The sequence below is a fragment of the Emys orbicularis genome, chromosome 1 (assembly GCF_028017835.1).
Source record: "Emys orbicularis isolate rEmyOrb1 chromosome 1, rEmyOrb1.hap1, whole genome shotgun sequence".
Taxonomy (NCBI): domain Eukaryota; kingdom Metazoa; phylum Chordata; order Testudines; family Emydidae; genus Emys; species Emys orbicularis.
In genome coordinates, this window is record NC_088683.1 from 320,858,992 (window position 1) to 320,886,310 (window position 27,319).

Here is a 27,319-nt window from a genome sequence, read left to right on the forward strand (position 1 = left end):
AGCACACAGAATGTCAAAGAACTCTAAGTATATCATTATGGTGTGGCTGAGCACCTTGGTTTAGCTGGTGATGTGCCTGATTTCTAGTGATTGCTTTATTAGGAATGTGGAATTTATTATCTGATCATTTTCTTTCTGCTAACAGCTTCTCTCCTCATTCAGCTCTAATGAGTCAATGTGCCACACCTGGGGAATTCAGAGACAACCCAATGTTGTTGCTGGAAGCCCCAGGACTAAGCCCTGCCCTTCAGCTCAGGTCACCAGGAGAGTTCTTCCAAAGCTGTAGAAATACTCCAGGAACCGATTATTAGCATTAAGACAACAGACTTGATACACCAATGAACCTTAAGGCAAAGAGATTCTGTTCCAGTTGTTTATCAGGATGGATTGAATGAGGAGAGGAGCTGTTAGCAGAAAGAAAACCATCAGGTAATAACTTTCTGGTTCTGCAGCACAGCTTCTCTTCTCATTCATCACTAATGGCTGGTAGCGAGCAGTGAATCATAGCGGGGGGAGGATTGGGAAGAAGGAGCAGAGTTTTAAGCATTATTATAGTAGAACAATAGGTAGAAATAAAAGTGTTACTCCATATAAAGCCAGAGTTTTGTAATTTAAACAATTATTTGAGGACAAACCCAATAGCACCTTCCTACCCTAGAACAGTACTACAGAGGAATGGAAAGCTACTTTGAAATCTTTATTATGTGAAGCTCATACACTTTCCCCCCCACAATACCACTAGGGTCCTTGTAGAGAGAGTCTTGATTCCTTCTCCATAAATAGTTTCCTAGATGTTTAGCATGCCTGCTGGGGCAGGATTTTGACATCTTGCTGCAGCAAGTTGCGGCCCTAAGGCCCTGGCATTTTGGATGGAATGATCTGAGCAGAGTACAATTGGTGTGTGTTTTCCATATGTTTGAGATATACTTTAATCATTTTCCAAAGGGTGCTAAGGATTAAAACAAATGATGGGAGAACTATTTCCCAGGAATTGTGGAAAGAAAAATTTACCTTGAACAAAAAGATTTCTGGAACGAAGAGTAACTTTTTCCTCCTGACAACAGCAGTGTGCCTGACATAGATCGAGGAACTAATTCCAAAACCTATCTGTGTTCCACTTAGGGTTATGCGCATGTGCCACGTGCCTCTAGCCAAAGCTTTTTCGAAGTAGTAATGTCTGTTGGTCCGTGCATGCGCCCTTGCACTGCATTGTGATTTTGCCCAAGGTGATAAAGGGCAGGGCAGACCAACCATATCTTTGGTTCCTCCTCCACCACAGATCTACCAGATCCGCAGCAGAGGGGAAGGAGGGTGAGATTGAAATACAGATAGGGACCACACATCTCAAAGAACTTCCAGTTACAGGTAAATAACCTCCCCTTCTTCGAGTGAGGGTCTCTATTGTATTCCACTGAGGGTGATTAACAAGCAGTACCTAGAAAGGCGGAGGGTACAAGGAAGATGACAGAACTGTGGAATGGAGGATCACTGCGCTGAATGAGGTGTCCACCACAGAACCATGCACTGGACTAGAAGAAAAGGTGTGTACCGTACTCCACGTGGCTGCCTTACATATGTCTGCTAGGGGCACATCGTGGAGCATGGCAGTAGTTGATGCTTGCGCTCTCATGGAATGGGACCATATCCCATCTGGTGGGGACCGTCCCAATAATTGATAGCAGAGCATAATACATCCTGAGACCCACTGAGATTCTCTGGGTGGAGATGGCCTGTTCTTTAATTCTCTCCACTATGGTGACAGTTTGGGAGTTTTCCAGAATGGCTTTGTCCGTCCTTTGTAGGTAAAAGGCCGGGCCCATGTATATTGAGGGAGTGGAGCTGCCATTCCTCATTTGAGGTATGCAGTTTAGGAAAGAAAGTGGGTAGATGTATGGGTTGGTTTAGGTGGAAGCAGAAAACCACTTTGGTATGCAGGCGCAGTGAAACCTTGTCCGTATGGAACGTGGTGAAACGGGAATTTGTCATTATGGTCCCAGTTTGTCAACCCTTCTTACAGAGGTAACAACAACCAGAAAGGCGACCTTCATGGAAACGGGTGAAAGAGAGAAGGAAGCCAGAGGTTCAAAGGGAAAGTTCATTAATGATGTAAGGACTAGGTTGAGGTCCCATGGGCGGGTATTTATGGACAAGACCCTTCCAGAATCAGACAGTCAAAGGATGGGTAAAAAACGAATGTCCCTCTACTGGAGGGTGGAAAACAGTAATAGCCACTGTGTGCACCCTGATGGAGTGGAGAACAAGCCCTGAGGTTTTCAGATGGAACACATTGGGATGCCCGCAGCCTCAGGGGCAAGACCTCTGTTGGGCCCAAGAAGTGAAATGTTCCTATTTGGATTGGTAGGATTGTCTTGTGGAGTCCTTCCTTCTGTTGAAGAGGACAAATCGTACTGCCGACAAACACTCCGGTGCTAGCGGAGGTGTCCATCCAAAAACCAAGCTGTTAGGTGAAGTGTCCGTGGATCAGGGTGCCAGAGTCTGCTATTGTGTGAGCAGTTCTGGAAACGTCAGTAGTGGGAGGGGAAGATGCTTTGATGTGGAGAAGACGGTGAAAACAGAACTGGCGAGGCCAGAACAGAGTTATCGGGTTGAACATTGCCTTCTCCCGTCAAAATTTGTGATGGATATGTTGCAGGACTGGTAGGGGAGGGAAGGCTTAGTTGATTCAGTCCAACCATTTGACGACCAGGGCGTCACCTTGTGAATGGGCACCAAGTCCTCCCCTTGAACAGTACTGAATGCACTTGATGTTGGTGTGAGATGAAAATAGGTCCCTGATCGGAGTTTCCCAGCGACCAAAAATGTCTCTGATTACTGTATCGTGTAACTCCCATTCATGGTTGGTTGCAAGGTTCCTGCTGAAGGCATCAGCAATCACATTCTGAGTTCCTGGCAAGTAGGCTGCCAAAAGAAGGATATGATGTGCAATGCACCATTTCCAAAGGCATACAGCTTCTGCACACAGTGTTGGGGACCTTGTGCTCCCTTGCTTGTTTATGTAGTAAACCGAGGTGGTGTTGTCCAACATGACGAGGACATGATGAGAACGGAGAGCTGGTAAAAACACGTGCCATGCCTTTCACACTACCCAAAGTTCCAGGATGTTGATGTGCACCCTGGCTTTGCGAGTGGCCCAAGTGCCTTGTGTCATGCAATCTCCCTTATGGGCGCCCCAGCCATCAATTGACATGTCCGTTATGATTGTCATGCTTGGGGAAGACGGAAGGAAGGGCATTCTAGAGCAAACTTGGAGCAGGCCTGTCCCCCACTGAAGGGAAGAGATGACTTCTGGTGGAATGGCAAGAATGGTGTCCATGGGTTGGTGCATGGGGGAGTAGACTCCCTGTAGCCATAGCTGTAGATGGCGGAAGCACAGGCGAGCAAAGGCCATGATGTAAGTGCACGCTGCCATATGACCGAGGAGGGAAAGGCAAGTTCTGGCTAGACTGAGGGACTGGTAGACACCAAGGCGATCAGGTCTAGTAAGCTTTGGAACCTGTCTTCTGGCAGATAAATGCGTACTGAGGCTGTGTCGATGCGTGCTCCTATGAATTCCAGGGACTGGGTAGGGTGCAAAGTCAATTTTTCAACATTGACGTTTACTCCTAGGAAGGAGAGGAGTAGAAGGAGCTGGATGTTGACTCTTGAGTTTCCTTTCTGGATCGTGCCACCAGCAGCCAGTTGTCTAGGTAAGGGAAGACGAGGACTTGACATCAGAGGTGAACCTCTATCACAGAGAAAACCTTTGTGAAGACCCATGGGGTAGTGGTAAATCTGAACAGGAGAATCCTGTATTGGAAATGCTGAGGACCCACCATAAATCTCAGGAACCATTTGTGGGTTCTGTGAATGTCGATATAGAAGTAGGGTATCAGAGGGGTAGCCGTGTTAGTCTGGATCTGTAAAAAGCAACAGAGAGTCCTGTGGCACCTTTAAGACTAACAAATGTATTGGAGCATAAGCTTTCGTGGGTGAATACCCACTTCGTCAGACGCATGTAATGGAAATTTCCAGAGGCAGGTATAAATATGCAGGCAAGAATCAGTCTGGAGATAACGAGGTTAGTTCAATCAGGGAGGGTGAGGTCCTCTGCTAGCAGTTGAGGTGTGAACACCAAGGGAGGAGAAACTGCTTTTGTAGTTGGCTAGCCATTCACAGTCTTTGTTTAATCCTGATCTGATGGTGTCAAATTTGCAAATGAACTGAAGCTCAGCAGTTTCTCTTTGGAGTCTGGTCCTGAAGTTTTTTTTGCTGTAAGATGGCTACCTTTACATCTGCTATTGTGTGGCCAGGGAGGTTGAAGTGTTCTACAGGTTTTTGTATATTGCCATTCCTGATATCTGACTTGTGTCCATTTATCCTTTTACGTAGTGACTGTCCAGTTTGGCCAATGTACATAGCAGAGGGGCATTGCTGGCACATGATGGCATATATAACATTGGTGGACGTGCAGGAGAATGAACCGGTGATGGTTTAGCTGATCTGGTTAGGTCCTGTGATAGTGTTGCTGGTGTAGATATGTGGGCAGAGTTGGCATCGAGGTTTGTTGCATGGATTGGTTCCTGAGTTACAGTTGTTATGGTGCGGTGTGTGGTTATTGGTGAGGATATGCTTAAGGTTGGCGGGTTGTCTGTGGGCGAGGACTGGCCTGCCTCCCAAGGTCTGTGAAAGCGAGGGATCATTGTCCAGGATGGGTTGTAGATCACTGATAATCTGGAAGTAGGCATCTTGCATATCGAAAGCAATGAACCACATGATTTTTTAATATAATAATAATATATGGAGATATACCTATCTCATAGAACTGGAAGGGACCTTGAAAGGTCATCGAGTCCAGCCCCCTGCCTTCACTAGCAGGACCAAGTACTGATTTTGCCCCAGATCCCTAAGTGACCCCCTCAAGGATTGAACTCACAACCCTGGGTTTAGCAGGCCAATGCTCAAACCATTGAGCCATCCCTCCCGCCCGATCCATGTGGAACTCCAGCTTGTGAATGGAACGTGGAGGTGTCAGACATCCAAGACTGGTCTTCATCAACCCTTCTTCTTGGGTATGAGAAAATAGTTGGAATAGAAGTCTGTGCCTGATAGGCTGCAGGGACTGGCTCCACTGCTCCTCTCTGCAGGAGGGAGTCCATTTCTAGAGTAAGCATACTGTCATGAAAGTGATCCTTGGGCCACGATTGGGGCAGAAGATGTGGAGGAGATCACACCACAGACTCGATGGTATAGCCATATCGAATGACATCCAAGACCTACTTGTCCATTTTCACTCTCCATGCTGGCAGAAATAGTTTGAGATGAACCTCGAAAGGGGTGGCTGGCAAGAGAGTTGAGGTTCAAAGAGGCTAACAGCTCTCTAGTTGCACTCAAAAGATTTTTGTTTCTAAGTCTTGTTACATCATCTATATGAGACTTACTTGACATGACAGTTTAAGAAATCCAACTTCCATACATCGTTCCACATTCTTCCTGTTGAAAATTCTCCCGAAGTTCTGGCATCTCGACAATATACACAAACCATTCCGTTGTCCTCATCATATGTGAATATTTCACGAAGTTTAACAAGCATTACACTATGTGACTTTGGTGTAACCATCTCTATAGTCTCATCCAGCCATCCAGATTTAAATGAAGTCGCTGTTCTTTTACACTTTAGACCTCTAAGACAGTGACATTTTGGGATTGATTTTTTACCAGATTGGTTTATTTAAAATTAATACTTTTATTATATGGCTACTATTTCAATGCGCTTAATAGCATGACTCGACAAAAGGGAAAACAGGAGATCATTCAGATCAGGATACTGGAAGTTTGTGCATAGCAAAAAAAACAGGGCAAAAAAAGTGGGAAAATGGTAAAACATCACGAGTAAATGTATGAAGTCCAATGCCTTTGAAAGATTTCAATCACGAAAACAACACTTACCTTTGTTCATTTCTGGGAAATCTTTGCAGTTCCTTAGCAACTACGGCCAGGCATTTTGACTTCTTCGCACGTACTTGAGTTTGTACCCAGCCAAATGAACAGACTACAAGGAGATGTGTGGGTCCCAACCGTCAGCATTTTGAACGTGGAACGTTGATCACGTCGGGACGGTCGGGACCCACACATCTCCTTGTAGTCTGTTCATTTGGCTGGGTACAAACTCAAGTACGTGCGAAGAAGTCAAAATGCCTGGCCGTAGTTGTGAACAATGTCAAAAGTTGTCCGTAAATGATATTTCGGCCTGGCTCCGATGTAGTATTTCATTTTTTGTGCATGCAGTGTTTCGCCGTGTGCGCGGGGTTTAGGATCTGTGTGCATGTGCACAGCTTAGAGGGAACAGTGAATAGGGACCATCACTCGAAGAAGAACTTGTCTCTCTCACCAACAGAAATTGGTTCAATAAAAGGTGTTAACTCACCCTCCTTGTCTTTCCAAGATCAATGACTGAAATTTTCTGGTTGAGTTTTGTCTGGAAACCAAAATGGATCAACAAGACTAATGGAGAAATTATTTTCTTCTGATGCCCAGACTAACTAGGTCGTGTAGGTCTGATTAAAGGAGTCCCTGCTTCAAGAGGTCTGGTCTTTTCCGACAGTGCAATGGAGGCTCCTTGACTGTCCATCAAGTCCAACAGGACCATTCTGCAGCTGCCTGAATTCTGAGCCACTTTCCCTGGAGAAAGGCCCTTAAGCACAATTCCCATTACACTGCAGCCAAAAGCAGGGCTTCACAGGAATAATAGGCTGCCGGGCGGTGAGAAAGAGGTGGTGAGCTTGATACAAGACAACAGTGAGAGACTGTTGGTGTGCTGTGTGACAGACCCAGACCAGTGGGGTACAGGAGTCTGGTAGAGGGCAAATATACTGGTCACTGGATGAGTAATTTTCTGTTCCCTGAGTGACCAGAGAAGGGGCTGCACTAGAGTAATCAGGAACCTGCTAGAACCAGTTAAGGCAGGCAGGCTAATTAGGACACCTGGAGCCAATTAAGAAGAAGCTGCTAGAATCAATTAAGGCAGGCTAATCAAGACACCTGGGTTTTAAAAGGAGCTCACTTCAGTTTGTGGTGCAAGTGTGAGGAGCTGGGAGCAAGAGGCGCAAGGAGCTGAGAGTGAGAGGGTGTGCTGCTGGAGGACTGAGGAGCACAAGCATTATCAGACACCAGGAGGAAGGTCGTGTGGTGAGAATAAAGAAGGTGTTTGGAAGAGGTCATGGGGAAGTAGCCCAGGGAGTTGTAGCTGTCATGCAGCTGTTACAGGAGGCACTATAGACAGCTGCAGTCCACAGGGCCCCGGGCTGGAACCCGGAGTAGAGGGCAGGCCCGGGTTCCCCCCAAACCTCCCAATTGATCTGGACTGTGGGTTCTTCCAGAGGGGAAGGTCTCTGGGCTGTTCCCCAACCCACATGGTGAATCTCTGCAGCAAGAATATCCGCCAATAAGCGCAGGACCCACCAAGATAGAGGAGGAACTTTGTCACAGCTGATACCACTGCCTATCATGTTGACCAATATTTGTCTCATTCTTTCCTTGCAGTCCTCCTTCAGTCTGTATCCATCTGTCGTCTCTTGTCTTGTACTTAGATTGTAAGCTCTTTGGGATACGGATTGTCTTTTTTGTCCCATGTATGTACTGAGCCTAGCACAACGGGGTCCTGTTCCATGACTAGGGCTTACCGGATCTACGGTAATAAATAATAATAATAATAATACAGAACATTTTGAAAGAGGCTCTGTATACTAGCAAACCCCCAGCAAACACTTCTTCAAGGGGAGGGAAGGCAAGGTACGAGTTTAACCTCTGAGTTTTATACCATTTGTTCATTATCACTACAAATTGCTATTATCAAGGGGATGATTGCTTTTGCCTTTTTTGGGACCCAGAGTCTCTGGAGTTTGCAAGATGTAGCCCCAAGCTTCATAAGAATCCCCCTGTTCATAATGAGAGGAAGGGGAGCTACATACAAGCCCTGGTTCTTTCCCCATGGAGCTGAGAACGCCCCTTCCCCCTCCCACACACACACTTTGGTATCATGAAGAGAGAAGGCAGCTTTGCATTCCTTCAGGAATTTTTTTCCCTCTGACCCAGGGACTTACCCTCTGATCTGCTGGCCAGATGGTATCCTCCTTAGTTCTCTCCTCAAAATGCTCAGAAGGTCCTTATTGGAGTTGCACTTCTCAGGGGAGGAGGTGCTAATCCAACTCTGAGCCCTATGCTCTGGCAGTGAGAGCATTGGCTGGCTGTGAACAGGCAGAGCCTAATTCACCCGCTGTAGAGCCTGTGAAGGCTGCCCCACTTTGAGAATGCTGCTTAGATTTAGCCCAGTATTTGCAGGACAGCTCTGCTATGCAGGAATTCAGAAGGGAGGTGCAGCAGTGGTGGATTTGGGTGGTTGAAACAACCATGCTGCCAAATACCTAATTCAGGGGAGGAGAAGGAAGAAAGATTGTAAATTGCTACTGCACAAAAACAAATAAAAATAAAAATTATAAATCAAAATGGTCAGGAGAAACTGAACCACCAACTTGTGCAGCTAGAGGCAGAAGATCTGGTAGTCTGAGCTGAAATGTAGGGCTTAGTCCAGGAGCTTCCAGCAACATTGGACCACCTCTGCATTTCACAGGTACAAGCATTAACCCGTTAGTGATGAATAAACATAGAAGCTGTGCTTAGAACAGCTTTTACCTTCATATCTGTACACCTTGAGGAATCTTTTAAAAGTAGAGGAATGGGGAGTGTTGGGCAGGGGGCAGTACTGAGTTATTTTGGTGCACAGATCTGGAGGAAGTGGGGAGGACAGCAGGAGTTGAGGGATTGGATTGGAACAGAAGAGGCATGGCATAGAACGATTGTGGACATGGGAGGGCAGAGTGGATGGTGAGCAACATAGAGGGAGAAGCAGCAGTGTTTGTGCAAGTAGACATGGAAGGGTGGAGAGGGTAGGTAGGTGGCATGGAGGAAGAAGTAGCAATGTTTGTGTGGGGGAGCTGGGCTTTCCATAGCAGTCACTGAAGGAGAGCAGATGTTTTATGGGGAAAATGGTGTCTCTATTGGGTGGGGAGAAGCAGGTTTGTGCTGTGAGAAACCTCGAACATTATGCTACAGAGGATCTCCACTCTACCACTTATAAATAATTGCGAAGTAGGGAGCCAGATACTCATTAGGGACAGGAAACTGGGAAAAGGTGTGCAACAGCAGTATTAGTGAGTCAGTGGCGAGTCCGTTTACACCCCACCATGTTCCCTATAGTCCTCCTTTAAGCATGACAACAACAGGAGTCCCAGTCCAACTTGCTAATGGTCATAGCAGGTCTCTGCAGGAGGTTTGCCAGAGTTGCTAACTTAATTTTTCAGACAATCCTTACCCCTTCTTGCCAATAGGACATGGTGGGAGGAAGGCGGTTGAGGAGGAAAAGCTGCAGTCGGACAAGTAGCCCTAGCCAGGGAGGCAGCTTCTCCCTCTAGTGAATCTTTGTGATTTGTTATGGGGAAATCAAGCACTGACAAACCTCACTTGGTATGTACAACCGGAACTAAAATAAAAGTGGTCAGTAAAAATATGTATTCAACCCTGGAGTTGAAGGATATGTTCCAGGCAAGTGAATTTGATTGTTTACATGTTATAAATAAATGAAGAAGATTTGAGCCCCTTTCATGATGTTACAGTTCTAGGTGATCTCTTCATCCAACAACTACTAGTAGTAGATATACTACCAAGAAAACATGTGTGTTCTACCTGCTTGAGGGTCTGATAATCCTTTCACAGCAGATGTCAGATTTTCCTATCAATCGATGCATCAAAACTATGGCTGCCTTTTGACATCTTAACACTAGAGAAGTACAGAAAAGGTAAGGACATTAACTCTGTTGGAAATAGTGTCTTATAATTTACCTCTATTGCAGTATGGTGAGTCCAACGGTATCTCTGGGATTCTAGATTCAGCAGCTAAATACTGTAAATACATTCTAATGACTTCCCTGATAATCCAAGAAAGTGAGAAAAGCCAACAGTTTAATTTAAAACAAATATTCTATTCTACTTTATCAATACATCAGGTTCAAAAATACGGGTTCACGACTAAACGTTGGCAGACCTTTAACTACACCATTGTGAGCAGTGCTGCTGTAATATACTGGTATGAAGGAGATCTTAATGGATAAAAATTGCACCATTCTTGTTCAACTCTAAGGTTTTCTATTCAATAGAGTAAATGCTATTTATTAAAGCTTTGTTTTTGCAATATAGATGTGCATTATTAAATACAATTAGGTACTGTATAAATGTTTACAATGTGCAAAGAGTAAAAAAATCATTTAAATATGAAGTATATACAGTACTGTACATATGCATTTAGTAGCATTTTCGTTTTCTTAGCCTTTGTAGCTTCTTTTGGATTACTAATAAGCCCTCAGTTTCCCTTGTGTCTTTCCCAGAAGCCTCAGCTCCTTCAGTACTGTTTTGTGAAGTTTTTGTTTCTGCAGCAGACTTAGGAGAATTATTTTTGAGTAAAAGGTGATCTGATGGATCATTGGATATTGCACTGGTGGATTCATCCACACAATCAATCTTCTTTTCTTCTGGCAAACTATACAAGAGCACTTGTGTGTTTATCATTGCAAGTTCTTCATCGGCAACCAAGTCATTCTCAGGAAGAGGGGCAGTTTCATTTGTCTTTTTAAAGGAGTTGATATGACCAGAGTTAGGATTTGTTCTCTTCAGTGATTTGTTAAACTGGACACCAGAGCTTCGTGGTGGCTGAAAAGCCTTTTTCAAAGATGGAGAAACAAATGAATTCATTGGTGTCACTGAAGGAGGGGAAGGTATTTTACAGAGCAGGTCCAGAGCTTTTCTTTTTTTGCAGTTCTTGGGGGGTTCTTCACTATGAGAAGTATGTGGGGTCATTTGTTCTGAGCCTTGTGGAACAAGTTTCAGGTCACGCTTGCTGTATGGCAGAGACCTCTGATACTGTATTTCGCTATTAGGAGAGGAAATCTAGTTAAAAAGAAGAAAAAGTTTTAATGTTGAGTCAAACACCTTATTTTCTTTAATTTCCTATTATTTCCACATACAATAGGAAATTGGACAAACAATATTGTGCCACCATTTATGTCTGAGCACATTAGTCGATCTTCTGGTAGTGGCTAGCAATCCCAAGCTGAAGTTAGTAGAAAAAAGTTGTATGACTCCAGGAGGGTCCCTGTGTACATACAGATTAAGGCAGAGAACAGTTTGGCACTGTATCGCAAATCTAAACTTCCCATATGTGAAACCTCTTCCATCAGATGATGAGGATTCATAAAATGCCTGACCAGCTATGAAAAGACAGGCTGACCTAATATATTCTAAATGACAAGAGGTTGAAAAAATACGAGGTAGGGAAGTAGGGAGACAGAAAAGGAAAATAGGGTATGTTGCTCTTGCACTGAAAGCTGGGAGCTGATCTTTAGTTTGTTTCAGATAAAAGTTAGTTAGGAAGTGTAACAGATGTGATGAACAAAGGCATATCTTGAGACCACTTTATTTGACTTTTTGAATGTTATATGGAACATTTTGGGCTAGGGATTGTACTCTATTCCCTGGAGGAGGGTTACCACAGCACTCCAGGAACTAAAAACAGTGGGAGGCGATTATTTCAGTCCTTGAGATTGTGAACAGTTCTAGAGAAGTACCACCCCCAGACTAGTTTGCATATACTGGTTCAAACAGCTCTGAGAGGTCTAAGGAAACACTGATCTTACACTTCAATAAACTTACCAGACATTTATTTTCTGCATCAGGTCCTGATTTCCAGGAAGGAGAAAGGTGATCTAAGCCACACTCTTTAGGTAAGTTATATGGTTGTGGGTCATTTATTTGAAGCAAATTCATCAGTTTGCGTTCTGCATCACTGCAAAAGCAATTTACATTCTACAAGACAGAAGAGAGAAAAATGTAAGGAGGTTGTGGGTTTTTAAAATGTGTATAAAATATAACATCTGAGATTATATTTACTACTGAAACAATAATGCTAAACAGATCTTTGTGAACATTACCATGCTTGTCTCCTGGCTAGTAATTCAAGTTACTAATTCAAATTGTGAATTTAAAAAAAAAAGAAAGATTACTGCAGCTCTTAGAGAACAATGTAAAATACTGTTAATCCTACTTAGTTACTGTTAATGGAAAAAAAAACTAAACTTTTCCCCCCATGCCTAATAATCTAAAACAAAATAAATGTGCTTGTTTAGTATCAACTGACATTAAATGATTTCCTATTCAATGTGAATTACAAATTTCTGGCATCCTGTGCCAAACTATAGTTAATGCCAATTATTTCAGGTACGATCGATGATTTTTCAAATATTTATATTATTTTCTATATATACTAGCTATATGAAACAACAGCTTGGTAGAGCAATGACATAGTACGAAGTTTTGCTACTTGAAGAGTAATTCTAATTATTTGTGTATATTTGTATAAATTTGAAAGAAAACTAAATAAATGGGAGAAAATGCATGCTTTGTTGATTTCATATTCCACTTGACACAGTTCAGTTGAAAAACTGCAGTCACTGCAAAAATATTATGATAGCAAACTGTTATTAACAAATGGGCTCAACTGTACAAAGCAGTGTACTTCTCATATCTTTAACTTCAGCCAATTAAAGTGGTAATGACTGGTTCCATATAGAAAACTATTCTACTTTTCTTGGGCAGAGGATGATGACCCTGACAGTGCCCTTGAGGATAGTAGTGAAAAGCCAAGAAAAATGAAGGAACTCCATGAGTGATATGGAGGCTCCTCCAGAATTAAAATAAACAATCCCCCTGCAAAAATCCCATCAATCAAACTGAATATTATCAGTGTTACCATAGGTTGGTCAGAGTATTACCTGTGTTTATGGACTCTATAATGAAAAAAACTATACAGTACTAATAACTATTGTATTAAAAAATCCATCACTTTACCTCTGTTGTGTTCTTCAGTTTATTAAATCTCTCTCGAAGATAGCGATCCTTTGGACTTGCAGAGAATATGGAAAGGTCTCCAGCAAATAACGTGGGAATTTCTGATTTGAATTCAGATCGCCACTGAAGATTGCTTGCAGAAATCAGTGTAAAAGGGTTTATTATGTCTTCAATAGCAAGTTGCTTAAGGTCTGTCCAGATCTTGATGGCCACTAGATTATGATCTTCATCTGACAAATATACCAGAGTAGTGAAACCTAAAAAGTTTTAATTAAATTGAAATGATACATGCAGTTTGGACAAATGTTTTCATAGAAAAACACCTGCTCTACTATTACTTTTGGGTTGTTTTTCCAAAGTTCAGAGAAAGGAAGCCTTCAACTTGCAAAATGATTTTTATTTACTTAGGGCCAGATTCTGCTCTTAATTACACTAGTGTTAATCTGCTGTAATTCCACTGACTTCAGTAGAGTTATTGTACTCTATATTTACACTGGGATAACAGAGCAGAATTTTGCCCTTAATACCTTTCAAGTCAAATGCGTCTGGGACTCAAATTAATATTTAAAATGTCTATGCTGTCTAGTGGGGTAAAGTGCCTTAGGTCATTTAAAAAACATTGTAAGTCCTTGTACCAGGTTACTGCAAAAATTTGAAGGATACTTATAAATGATCAATTTTTTTTTAAAAGTTACAAGTACAACTTTTGTGTAGAAACAAAAATTATGCCTGCAAAGTAGTAGTTGACTAAACCAGGAGATGAAAGTAAAAGAACAGTGAGAAATCTCTATTCAAAAATGAATAAAATACTTTACAATCTGCAAGCAGAATGCTTCACAAACAACTTCTGGTGAAGATCCCTTAGTAGTTGTCTAATTAATTTCTATGTGAAAGAAAACACGTCAAGCTTAGCAGAACAATTCAGGGCTTCAGAGATGAGAGTTGAAGATAATACCATTGCAAGCAATCTCTGAAGACAACCTTACAGCTTTATTGTTTCTACGAGAAAAGGAAGAAAGCAGCAGCAGGACTGGTGATAAAGCAGTAAAAGGAAAAGAGGTTTGGCAGTACAATATTCTCGAAGAAACTGGAGAGGGAAGACTTAATAGGTCAACTTCAGGTCAGGGCATGGTATCAAGACATTCCTTGTTCTGGTAGACGATCTATCCACTGACAAGTAAAATAAAGCCATACTCATCCTGCTGTGCCTATCTGCAGTGTTTGATAGCGCTGATCACCAGATATTGAAATGTCCTTCCTCTATGTCCAAACCAAGAGGGTTATGGGCAATTGTTCTTCCACTTCTGGAGCCCTTACCTGTAGAGTATCATAAGACTCAGTCCTCTCCTCCTTACTATTCAACATCTACATGAAGTCCTGGAGAGAGCTGGTGAGATAACACAGGCTGAGACGCAGGCTGTACCAGTACATCAACAACAACCAGCTCTACATTTCCTTTTGTCAAATATAAGCCAGCTCTATTTCCCAGATTTCTCAATGCCTAGTTGTAATCAACACTTGACTGTACCCAGGTAAGACTGAAGTCATGTTGGCAGGGAGAGAGAAATGCTTCAAAGAACTTGCCTCAGCTATAACATCCCCACTATCAAGGGCATCTGACCTTAGACTAAAAGTTGGTCTGTAGCCTGGGGTTCCCCCTGATGGATTCAGTGCTACCAGATGCCTAAATAACCATGCCAAAAAAAAAAAAAAGAGTCCATTTCTATCTGCAACTGTCCAGAAGATTGTGCTGCATCCTACTGGGAACAGAACTGCCACAAAGACCAAATATTTGTGACCTCCAGATTTGTTTACTGCTGCTTATATCTAGGAATGAAGCCAGACACCTTAAAAAAGGTCTAACTGGTAGAAAACATAGCTGCTCATCTGCTTAGCAAGAAAGGTTGTCTTGAGTACATTAGTCTTGTGTGCAATTCATTCTCTGCACTAGTTCATTACTGAATAGAGTTCAGTTCCAGGTCTTTGTTTTGAGATTCAAAAGCCCTCTCTAGGATTTTCCCTAGTTACCAATAAGATCACCAATCTCTCTGCAACCATCACCTCCAACAGCTAGGTTCCACGGGATCCATGCAACTGCTGATCAAGAGGGGAGCTCATGAGTATAGGAGACAGAAATGTCACAGGTATTGAACCTAGACACAGGAAACCACTCCTGCAATAGATGAGAATGACCAAACAAAAAGAAAACTCATCTCCACTAAGTTCTTCCCCAACAAATAATTAATCAAGATATTTTTCCTAAATGGCAGGGAATGAAAAAAGATTGTTGTTACTATTTCTAAAGTCTCAGACAGCCCTCAGATACTATGGTGAAAGGTCCATATCAGCAGATTTATCATAGTGGGGTCTACTATAGAACACCAAATCAGGAGGAGGAGGAGGTGTATGAGGCATTTCTAGAGCAAACAACATAAATATCCAAAACACAAGACCTGGTAGTAATGGGGGACTAACTCCCAGACAGCTGTTGGAAAATGTAATATGGCAAACCACAAAATTTCCAGTAAGTTATTGGAATGTATTTGGGATAACTTTTTCTTTCAGAAAGTTGAGGCAGTAACCAGAGGGACAGCCATTTTAGACTTGATTCTGACCAACAGAGAGGAATTGGTGGCAAATCTGAAGGTGGAAGGTAATTTGGATGAAAGTGATCATGAAATGTGTCGCTTTCATGTGTTTAAGGAAAGGAAGGAATTAGGGCAGCAGAATAAGGACAATGGACTTCAGTAAAAGAGACTAACAAACTCAGAAAACTAGTAGGTAATGTCCCATGGGGAAAAAAATCTGAAGGATAAAGGAGTCCAGGAGAGCTGACACAATGTAAACTAATCCAATTCAAAGGAAAGAGAAAAAACAGTAAGAAGCCAATAGCACTCCATCAGGAGCTCTTAAATGACCTGAAAAATCAAAAAGGAATCCTACCTACAATGGAAACGTGCAAGATTTGCTAAGGAGATATAATAAAAGGATAGCACATGCATATAGGGACAAAATCAGAAAAGCTAAGGCACAAAATGAGTGAAACCAAACAAAGGACATAAAAGGCAGTAAGAAGAGGTTCCATAAATACATTAGGAAGCAAGATGAAAGAAAGGGTAGGTCCTCTACTTAACAGGGAAGGAGAAAAGACAGTTACCTTTTCCGTAACTGGTGTTCTTCGAGATATATTGCTCATGTCCATTTCATATTAGGTGTGTGTGCTTGCCACGTGCACCGGTGCCAGAAGTTTTTCCCTTAGCAGTATCCATAGGGTGTATGGGGAGATTTTGGCAAACCAGTAAAGTGCCTGAAACCACTATTACTTATTGCTAAAAGCAGTCATGTCAGCAGGCCGTAAATCTCGGACAACGACTGTACTGCTGGGGGAGGCCCCCGGGCATCATCCCCCATGAGGGTAGGGGGTTTGGGGTGGGCACTGTCTCCTCTACCCCAACCTCCAAGCGTGTTTCATGCACCAACCCCGGTGCCGCTGGTGCAGTCAACTGTTGCTCTGAGGTGGTGGCAGATGAGCGGTGCGAAGGGGCCACTGTCATCACCAGCATGGCCCGCGCATTCCAATAAGGCCACTGGGGAGGCCACTGACCATGCTGTCAAGGCGGCGCCGTAAACGTTGATGCGGCCTCAGGTGCCCAATTGCGCCAGTGGAGTCTCAGTGAGGGACTAAACTGCTCTTCCATGCTGGGGGAATCCCCTCCCAGTGACCATGGTGGGGCCGTCAACGCCTGTGTCTGCCTGCTGACTGTCGCCACCCGAGACCGGTGCTTGGAGTGGGAGGATCGGTGCCAGTGTCGGGGGGACTGGTGCTGGGGGGGGGGGAAATCGGTATTGAGACGGGGAGGACTCCCATGGGGTAAACAACGGAGATCTGCGCAGAGAAGATGAATGGTGCTGGTAGTACAGAGACTGGTGCCTCCCCCAGATGATCCACGTCGAGATGGCGGGGACCACGAACACTGTGCCGGTGACCAAGGGTGAGCCCCAGAGGATCTGGGCTGCGATGCCAGAGATCTGCGGCGCGGAGACGGAGAGCGCTGCCTTGGCTTGGGGAATCAGCAGTGCTCCACTGACCCCTGGTGGGGTCTTAGCGGCTGGCTTACCCTCGGAAGGAGCCTTTGCCGCTTCCTGTGGTGCCTGCAGCGCAGGCCGAGGCCTCTGCTTTCTTGGTGCCAGGGGAGCTTGGGAATGAGTCGATGTCACCACAAGTTTGGGTCCCCTACCGCTCCTGGGAGACGGTGGTGGATCCTTTAAGGGGCTCAGGGCTGACTGGGGAGGCACGACCACACGGCTCCGGAGTTCCCGGGCGGCCCGAACTGGGTCCTTTGCCTGATGCCCCATGGCTTTTCTTGCCCAGTGCTGGAGAACCATGTTTCTTAGTTTTCTTTCTGGGCACAGGCGATGGGGAGTGGTGCCGGGGGTGTGCTGCACACCGAGGCACTAGGAGTTGAGTCTTGGCAGGACGGCTTGGAAGCCGGACGGAGGGCAGCCTCCATGAAGAGAGCCCTCAAATGAATATCCCACACTCTGAGTCCTGGGTCGAAAATGTTTACAAATATGACACTTGTCCTTCACATGTGATTCTCTCAAGCACTTGAGGCAGCTGCTGTGGGGGTCACTTACAGGCATAGGCCTGTTACAGTCCGCGCAGAGCTTAAACCTCAGAGACAGGGCATGCCCTTTCTGGGGTGAAGTCCCTGCTGGGACTCTAACTTCTAACTACACTTAACATTAACTACTACAAACAACTATTTACAAGTCCGTAAGGCTTGAACTCAGAAGAGATGAAACCAATAGCCCTTACTATGCAAGGAAAGGCACTCCGACAAACCACCACAAGTGGTAAGAAGGAACTGAGAGGATGTAGGGCCCGCAATGCCTGATATACCAACGCATGAGCGCAACACTCAAGGGGGCGCCACAGCTGACCCTAATGATACTGCTAAGGCAAAATACTCTGACGACCACGCATGTGGGCGCACACACACCTAGAATGGAATCGACATGAGGAAGTACTCGAAGAAGAATATTTAGATAAGTTACATGTGTTCAAGTTGCCAGTGCCTGATGAAATTCATCCTAGGTTACTTAAGGAACTAGCTGAAGCAATCATTAGCAATTATCTTTGAGAATTCATGGAGGACGGGTGAAGTCCCAGAGGAACGGAGAAGGGCAAACATAGTACCCATCTTTAAAAAAGGGAAAAAAAGAGGATCTGGAGAATTATAGACCAGTCAGCCTAACTTGGATACTGGAAAAGATACTGGAACAAATTGTTACACAATCAGTTTGTAAGGACTTAGAGGATAACAGGGTTATAAGGAATAACAAGAACAAATCATACCAAACCAACTTAATTTCTTTCTTTGACAGGGTTACTGGCCTAGTGGATAGGGAGGAAGCCGTAGACCTGATATATCTTGATTTTAGTAAGGCTTTTGGCAGTCCCACCTGACATTCTCAAAAGCAAACTAGGGAAACTGTGGTCTAGATGAAATTACTATAAGGCAGTTGCACAACTGGTTTAAAGACCATACTCAAAAAAGTTATCAATGGTTCACTGCCAAACTGGGAGGACTTATCTAGTGGGGGTCATAGAGGGGTCAGTACTTACTATTCAATATTTTAATTAATGACTTGGATAATGGAGTGGAGAGTATGCTTATAAAATTTGCAGATGATACCAAGCTGAGAGAGGTTGCAAGCACTTTGGAGAACAGGATTGGAATTCAAAACAACCTTGAAAAATTAGAGAACTGGTCTGAAATCAACAAAATGAAATTCAGTAAAGACAAGTACTTCATTCAAGAAGGAAAACTCAAATGCACAAATTCACAATGGGAAATAAATGGCGAGGTGGCATAAGGCTGAAAAGGATGTGGGGGTTATAGTGGATCACAAATGGAATACGAGGCAACAATGTGATGCAGTTGCGAAAAAGGCTAATATAATTCCATGGTGTATTAACAGGAGAGCCGTATGTAAGAGACAAGAGATAACTGTCCTACTTTACTCAGCATTGGTAAGACCTCAGCTGGAGTAACTGTGTCCCGTTTTGGGTGCCACGCTTTAGGAAAGATGTGGGCAAATTAGAGAGTCCAGAGTAGAGCAACAAAAACAATAGAAGATTTAGAAAACCTGACCTATGAGGAAAGGTTAATCTGGGCCTGTTTAATCTTGAGAAAAGAAGATTGGGGGGGAGGGGGGGGACCTGAGAACAGTCTTCAAATACATTAAGGGCTGTTACAAAGAGGACGTGACCAATTGTCTTCCACGTCCACTGAAGGTAGGACAAGAAATAATGGGCTTAAATCTGCAGTAAGGGAGAGGAAGGTTAGATATAAATAAAAACTTTCTAGTTATGACTATATCTACACGATAAGGTAGGGGTGTGAATCCCCTGTTCGCATACAGATAATCATGCTAGCACTCATCAAGCTAGTGTGAGTATAAATAGTAGTGTAGTTTCAGTAGCACTAGTAGTGGCAGCAGAGACATGGCTAAGCCATGCTGAGTACAAACCCACCTGAAACTGGTGGCTATGTAACTCAGCACATACCTAGTAGTTTCAGAGGGGTTTATACATGGTACAGCTAAGCTCTGCTATTGTTACCTGTGCTAGCATGGCTACACTGCTATTTATATTCATGCTAGCTTGATGGGAGCTAGCATCACTATGTGTACATGGGCAGGGGAATCACACTCTTACTTCTTAGAGTAGGCATAGCCCAGGGGTTGGCAACCTTGGCACGCGGCTCGCTAGGGTAAGCCCCCTGGCAGGCCGGGCCAGTTTGTTTACCTGCCGCGTCCACAGGTTTGGCCGATTGCAGCTCCCACTGGCCGCGGTTTGCCGCTCCAGGCCAATGGGGGCGGCGGGAAGCGGCGGCCAGCACATCCCTTGGCCCGCGCCGCTTCCCACCGCCCCCATTGGCCTGGGACAGCAAACCACAGCCAGTGGGAGCCACGATTGGCCAAACCTGCGGACGTGGCAGATAAACAAACCGGCCCGGCCCGCCAGGGGGCTTACCCTGGCAAGCCACGTGCCAAAGGTTGCCGACCCCTGGCATAGCCTATAAGGGTAAGGGAATAGGCTTCCAAGGGATTTTATGGAATCCTCACAATTGGAGGCCTTTAAGAACAGGTTGGACAAACACTAGTCAGGAATGGTCTAAGTTTACTTGGTCCTCCCTCAGCAGAGGTGGCTGGACTTGATGACCTCTCAAGGTCCCTTCCAGCCCTACATTTCTATGATTCTATGGTTTGGTCTGTCTAACCTAAACATTAGACAGTTATAAACCTGCAGGTACAACACCAAGATCAGCTTGGAAAGTTGTTAGATTTTTAATATGATCTGTTTAAACATGAAAAAACTTGGACACAATGCACAATATACCTGTTCTCTTGCTAACAGAAACTATAAATCCCACTAAATCCACTTCAGCACAGGCTGGTCGAAAAGATGGATCCAACAACATGCTGAACTGCAGAGCCTTCCTTGGAATATAAATCTGTAACAGCACCTCTTGCGAAGCCTGAAGAAACAGAACTTTAAATATTTATGCCATCAAGCTTATATAAATTGTTTATGGGTTATACACATATTTACAGTTAAAAGTTTTTACCTGTAGTTGCAGGTACTGAGTTTTGTTTGTGGCTGTTAACTGTACATCAACAGTGTCTGATTTGCCTTTGGACTGCGAAGCTACTAGCTGGTATATTCTGTACCGACCACCTTCTTTTAACAGGGAACATACATCCAATAATGGACGCCATATATTCAATATAATGGCTATAATGTAAGATTAGAAAACATATTAGTATGCAGTAACATGGAGGCCTCAAAAAAATTCAACTTAAGACATCCTTGGTGTAACTCTGCTGAATGTATAGACTCATAGATTTTAAGGTCAGAAGGGGCCATCATGATAATCTAGTCTGACCTCCTGCACATTGCTGGCCACAGAACCTCGCCCACCCACTCCTGTGACCCTGAACCTCTGTCTGAGTTACTGAAGTCCTCAAATCATGATTTAAAGACTTCAAGTTACAGAGAATCCGCCATTTTACACTAGTTTAAACCTGCAAGTGACCCATGTCCCATGCTGCCGAGGAAGGCAGAAAACCCCCAGTCTCTCTGCTGATCTGATCCAGGGAAAAAATCCTTCCCAGCCCCAAATATGGTGATCAGTTGGAACCTGAGGATGTGGGCAAGATCCACCAGCAAGGCACCCAGGAAAGAATTCTCTGTAATAACTCAGAGTCCTCCCCATCTAGTTTCACTGGCTGTTGGAGATATTTCCTGCTAACAGTCGCCAAGGTCGTCAATAAAAATGTTAAATAAGACTGGTCCCAAGACCGATCCCTGAGAAACTCTGCTAGTAACCTCCCTCCAGACTGACAGTTCACCTTTCAGGCGGACTTGTTGCAATCTCCCCTTTAAACAGTTTCTTATCCACCCTTCTATTCTCAAATTAATCTCCATTTTCTCCAATTAAACTAATAATTTCCCATGTGAAACTGTACCAAATGCCTTACTGAAATCCAGGTAGATTAGATCTGCTGCATTTCCTTTGTTTAAAAAATCAGTTATTTTCTTAAAGAAGGGGATTCAGGTTGGTCTGGCACAATCTAACTTCTGTAAAACCATGCTATATTTTATCCCAATTACTGCTTACTTCTATGGCCTTAACTACTTTCTCTTTCAAAATTTGTTCCAAGACCTTGCATACAATTGAGGTCAAACAGGACTGTAGTTTCCTGGATCACTTTTTTTGTTGTTGCTTTTAAAAATAGGTACTACGTTAGCAATTCTCCAGTCATTGGGTACAACCTCTGAGTTTACAGATTCATAAAAATCCTTATTATTGGGATTGCAATTTCATAGAATCAAAGAATATCAGGGCTGGAAAGGACCTCAGGAGGTCATCTAGTCCAGTGCTTCTCAAAGCCGGTCCGCAGCTTGTTCAGGGAAAGCCCCTGGCGGTCCAGGCTGGTTTGTTTCCCTGCCACATCCGCAGGTTCGGCCGATCACGGCTCCCACTGGCCGCGGTTCGTCATCTCAGGCCAATGGGGGCTGCGGGAAGCGGCGTGGGCCGAGGGATGTGCTGTCCGCCCTTCCCGCAGCCCCCATTGGCCTGGAGTGGCGAACTGCGGCCAGTGGGAGCCGCGATTGGCCAAACCTGTGGACATAGCAGATAAACAAACCGGCCTGGACCGTCAGGGGCTTTCCCTGAACAAGCAGTGGACCAGCTTTGAGAAGCACTGATCTAGTCCAAACCCCTGCTCAAAGCAGGACCAATCCCCAACTAAATCATCCCAGCCAGAGCTTGGTCAAGCCTGACTATGTGCCAGTTCCTTTAATATTCTTAGATGGAGATTATCTGGGCCCCCTCATTTAGTCCCATTAAGCTGCTAAATTTGACTTCCACCTCTGATGTGGTAATTTCTACTTCCATATCCTCATTCCCATTAGCCACCCTGCCACTACCTAAACTCTTCATTACCCTTATTAAAAACTGAGGCAAGGTATTTGTTTGTGTGTTGGACCATGCCTTGATTATTAATCTTTAATCTCCACCCCATCCCAAGTGCTTAAATTGGCCTATTATGGTGAAAATTGAAGTTGTTTACATTTTTCAGTACTAACCTTTATCTTTTTCTTGTTTTCTGTAATCCACAACACGTAACTTCCATACAGTAGACACATCCCTTTTGGAGCAACCATGTTCCTCCCGTTCAGCAGACTCTATAGCCTTCTTGAATTCTGCTTGTATCTGAGCTTGCTTCTTATCACTCAACATCTGCCTGTGAGTATTCAAGGCTTTTAACTGCTCTTCACTAAGACATCCCTGTAACCACAAAGGGCAAACCCACTCAGCTTCATGTGTCTATCAGTAAAAAAGTCTGTCATAGAGTTTGAGAAAGTCTTCTCTAAATATACAAGCTTAATTTTCATTTCATTAATATAACAGGATTTCAAAACTATTATTATATATTATAATACAAAGGGGCCCCGATCTTGGTTAGGCCCTCTAGGTATTACTGGAATGCAAATAATAAGCATTGTACAGCACCATAAATACATACATTTTACAAAACATTGACAAAGTCAAAGTCACAGACTCTATGATCTTATTACAGTCAAAAGCCCTGATCCTACAAATGTTTATTAGGCATGTGCTCTGCTTTGTAATAGACACAATGGGACTACTCACTACTTGGCATGTCGCTAAGTGTCTGTGCTTGAATGAAGATTGGGAGAAATGGCAAACACAGGCTGGAGCTGGAAAAGGAGGAAGATTGGGAGCAAGGACAGCAATCACTTAGGTGAAAAGTACATGAGTTTTGAGGGTCACATCATGGGTTTGTTTGTTTGTTTGTTTTACTTTAGTAGAAAGCAAACCTGGCTCAATTTGTTTTGCACAAACATAAAATAGGACAAGGGCATAAAACTACAAACATTAACTTTAATTACATTGTTTGCTGAGTTGGTTGTATTGAAAGTATAGATTTGTTTGTTGAATCTCTCTCAAACTGCTACTCAGTTACTTTAGTGATTTTTGCATGTACCAGGTTCTTATAGAGGTCTTGTTATAATTACATGGGGGAGGGAAACACAAGCATGGCGAGAAGCACCAATTGTCATTGCACCACAAATATTTGGTAAATATTTACTCTAGTAGAAAAATTATTTAGATACTACTAATAATTAGGGTTGTCAAGCGGTTAAAAAAATCAATTGTGATTAATCGGGTGATTATAAAAATTAATCACGATTAATTGCGCTGTTAATAATAGAATACCATTTATTTAAATATTTTTGGATGCTTTCTACATTTTCAAATATAATTATTTCAGTTACAACACAGAATACAAAGTGTACAGTGCTCACTTTATATTTATTTTTAATACAAATATTTGCACTGTAAAAAACAAAAGAAATAGTATTTTTCAATTCACCTAATACAAGTAATGCAGTGTAATCTCTTTATCATGAAAGTTGAACTTACAAATGTAGAATTATGTACAAAAAAAACTGCATTCAAAAATAAAACAATGGAAAACTTTAGAGCCTACAAGTCCAATCAATCCTACTTCTGGTTCAGCCAATTGCTCAAACAAGTTTGTTTACATTTGCAGAAGATAATGCTGCCTGCTTCTTGTTTACAATGTCACCTGAAAGTGAGAACAGGCATTTGCATGGCACTGTTGTAGCCGTTGTCGCAAGATATTTACATGCCAGATGCTCTAAAGATTCATATGTCCCTTGATGCTTCAACCACCATTCCAGAGGACATGCGTCCAAACTGATGACGGGTTCTGCTCGATAATGATCCAAAGCACTGTGGACCGACGCATGTTCATTTTCATCATCTGAGTCAGATGCCACCAGCAGAAGGTTGATTTTCTTTTTTGGTGGTTTGGGTTCCGTAGTTTCCGTATCGGAGTGTTGCTCTTTTAAGACTTCTAAAAGCATGCTCCACACCTCATCCCTCTCAGATTTTGGACGGCACTTCAGATTCTTAAATCTTGCATCAAGTGCTGTAGCTATCTTTAGAAATTTCACATTGGTGTCTTCTTTGCATTTTGTCATATTTGTAGTGAAAGTGTTCATAAAACGAACATGTGCTGGGTCATCATCCGAGACTGCTATAACATGAAATATATGGCAGAATGAGGGTAAAACAGAGAAGGAGACATACAATTCTCCCCCAAGGAGTTCAGTCACAAATTTAATTAACACGTTATTTTTTTAATGAGCCTCATCAGCATGGAAGCATGTCCTCTGGAACGATGGCTGAAGCATGAAGAGGAATATGAATCTTTAGTGCATCTGGCACGTAAATAGTTTGTGACGCCAGCTACAACAGTGCCATGCGAACGCCTGTTCTCACTTTCAGGTGACACTGTAATTAAAAAGTGGGCAGCATTATCTCCCGTAAATGTAAACAAACTTGTTTCTCTTAATGGTTGGCTGAACGAGAAGTAGGACTGAGTGGACTTGTAGGCTCTAAAGTTTTACATCATTTTGTTTTTGAGTGCAGTTATGTAACAAAAAAACCTACATTTGTAAGTTGCACTTTCATGATAAAGATACTTGTATGAGGTGAATTGAAAAATACTATTTCTTTTGTTTATCATGTTTACAGTGCAAATATTTGTAATAAAAAATAATATAAAGTGAGCACTGTACACTTTGCATTTTGTGTTGCAATTGAATCGATACATTTGAAAATGTAGAAAAACATCCAAAAATGTTTAATAAATGTCAATTGGTATTCTATTGTTTAACAGTGCAATTAATCACGATTAATTTTTTTAATCGCGATTACTTTTTTTGAGTTAATCACGTGAGTTAACTGTGATTAATCGACAGCCCTAATAATAAATAATGACAATAATAAAAAAAATTATGAAAATAATTTTGTAGAGCCATATATTTACAGATTTGTAAAATTTCACCATTCACAGTTGGACACTTAACTCCAGAGAAGAGCTGACCAAAATTTGGAATTTTCCATTCATAGGGAATTTCAGTATTTTGAAATTTGGTTTCAGATTCATTCAAACTGAAACCAAATATTACAAATTTTCTCATGAAACTGGCAGATTCAAAAAAATTGTGTTTGGGAGACACTGAAACACAGTGTTTTTGAAACAAAATGTTTTTGAAACAAAACATGCTCCCCAATCCCCAGCAGCTGCCAGTGAACTTGACATGATTCATGTCAGTTTCACTGCTTCCCGCCACTAAATAGTAAGTCCAAAATATGAACAGAGTGCAGAGCTGAGAGCCTCAACTCAGAGCCACAGCTTGAGCCAGGGCTCCCAGGACCTCCAAGGCTACCAGGCTCCTAGCTCTGAAGCAGAAATGTTGGAAGCCAGGGACCCTAAAAACCTGAGGTCCCTGGCCCATAAGCAGACTGCATGGTGGTCCTAGCTGGGTTCCATTAGAACCCTAGCAGCCAGGGTATCTCTGGAAACGTGCCTGTGACTGAGTGAAAGTTAGCTGAACCTGACTCATTTTCACAAGAAATCTTGTGTGTGACAAACTGGCATTTTCTGATGAAACTGTTTAGTCAAAAAAATTCTGTTCAGCTCGACTCTAGAGTACATCTTTTAACACCTTATAAATCCACTAGTAAAATATTTATTTAATTCAATAAACATATTTTATATTTATTTTTATTAATATGTTTGTTTTTATGGAGAACTGGGAAACTTCTTTCATAAAAACAAATCAGAATTGTGACTCAGTTCCCCCATCCCCTCTTGTATTGTTACTCATCCCTTTAAATGAGATGTGACAGATGTGAGACCATGGAAAACTTCAAAGACTATTACATTGAGATATGCCTAATGCTACGGACACATAATATTCATAGATCTTTGAATTAATAAGTTTTGTGTGTGTATCTTTATGTTTCTGGTTCCCTGTATGTGTTTCCTATGGAATATGGAATCACAGGGATAGGGGCAGGAGCGCCGCCAGCTTTTTTGCCACCCTAGGCGGCGGAAGGTCCCGCCCCCGAAATACCGCCCCCCGACAGAGGCGGTGGAAGGTCCCGCTCCCGAAATACCGACGACGACTGGAGCGGCCGAAGATCCGGCCGCCGCGGTCGCCGCCCCCCAAATGTTAGTGCCCTAAGCGACCGCCTAGGTTGCCTAATGGGTTGTGCCGGCCCTGGATAGGGGTTGATTAATGCAGAGTCCCAGTGCCAGTTATGTAGATACCCAATCTTTAAAGCTTTTCCCCCTAGGGAAAAGGGCACTGACTAGTTATACCTGTTTCATGAGCCCTCAGGAACAAGCCCCCAAATTGTAATAATGTGTCAGTCTGAATTGACTCAGAGATCCCTCACTTAATCCACAAACTTACATGAGACTGTAACCAAGAGGGCAAAACCCTGCTGGAAGGGTTTGAATGACTTTGGAAACACACTGGGGTCGCCACATGGAAGATGGTTGACATCTGATAAACTTAGCATGCACATAGACTATTTATTGTTTTATTACATGTTTCCTCTATAATGCTTTTGTCCAAAATAAATATACTGGGTTTTGTAAAAGCTGGCTGGTCACTGGTAAATGCTGTCACAGAGAGCAGAACTGCAGGTGCTGGACTAAAAGTCAGACCTGCTGGGATAAGCACAGTGAATTGCCAGGGGACTGCAACCCTAATACTCTGGTCTGGAAGGAAAAGGAACATTGGTTCTTGTCCTTAGGCCACTAGCCATCACCTTTCTAAGACCTAAAGAGATGCCCTTGAAGAGACCACAAATGTAGCAGAGCTGTAGGTAACTCCAGAACTGTGACAGTTCTAACAGACCAATACTAGTGAACGAAAAAATGC

General features: G+C 43.1%; 1 protein-coding gene across 1 annotated transcript in view; it reads right to left on the reverse strand.

Annotated features, from left to right (window-relative positions):
- Positions 1-10,283: 10,283 nt before the first annotated feature.
- The window catches only part of BRCA2 (BRCA2 DNA repair associated), an 83,503-nt gene continuing 66,467 nt past the window's right edge, over positions 10,284-27,319 (reverse strand). Inside the window, exons 21-26 of the mRNA XM_065403784.1 lie at positions 22,613-22,814; positions 20,589-20,755; positions 20,360-20,498; positions 12,952-13,208; positions 11,758-11,910; positions 10,284-10,995 (exon numbers count right to left, since the gene is read on the reverse strand). Coding sequence (XP_065259856.1) covers positions 10,354-10,995; positions 11,758-11,910; positions 12,952-13,208; positions 20,360-20,498; positions 20,589-20,755; positions 22,613-22,814 — 1,560 coding nt within the window. The 3' untranslated portion in view covers positions 10,284-10,353. The remainder of the gene's footprint in view (positions 10,996-11,757; positions 11,911-12,951; positions 13,209-20,359; positions 20,499-20,588; positions 20,756-22,612; positions 22,815-27,319) is intronic.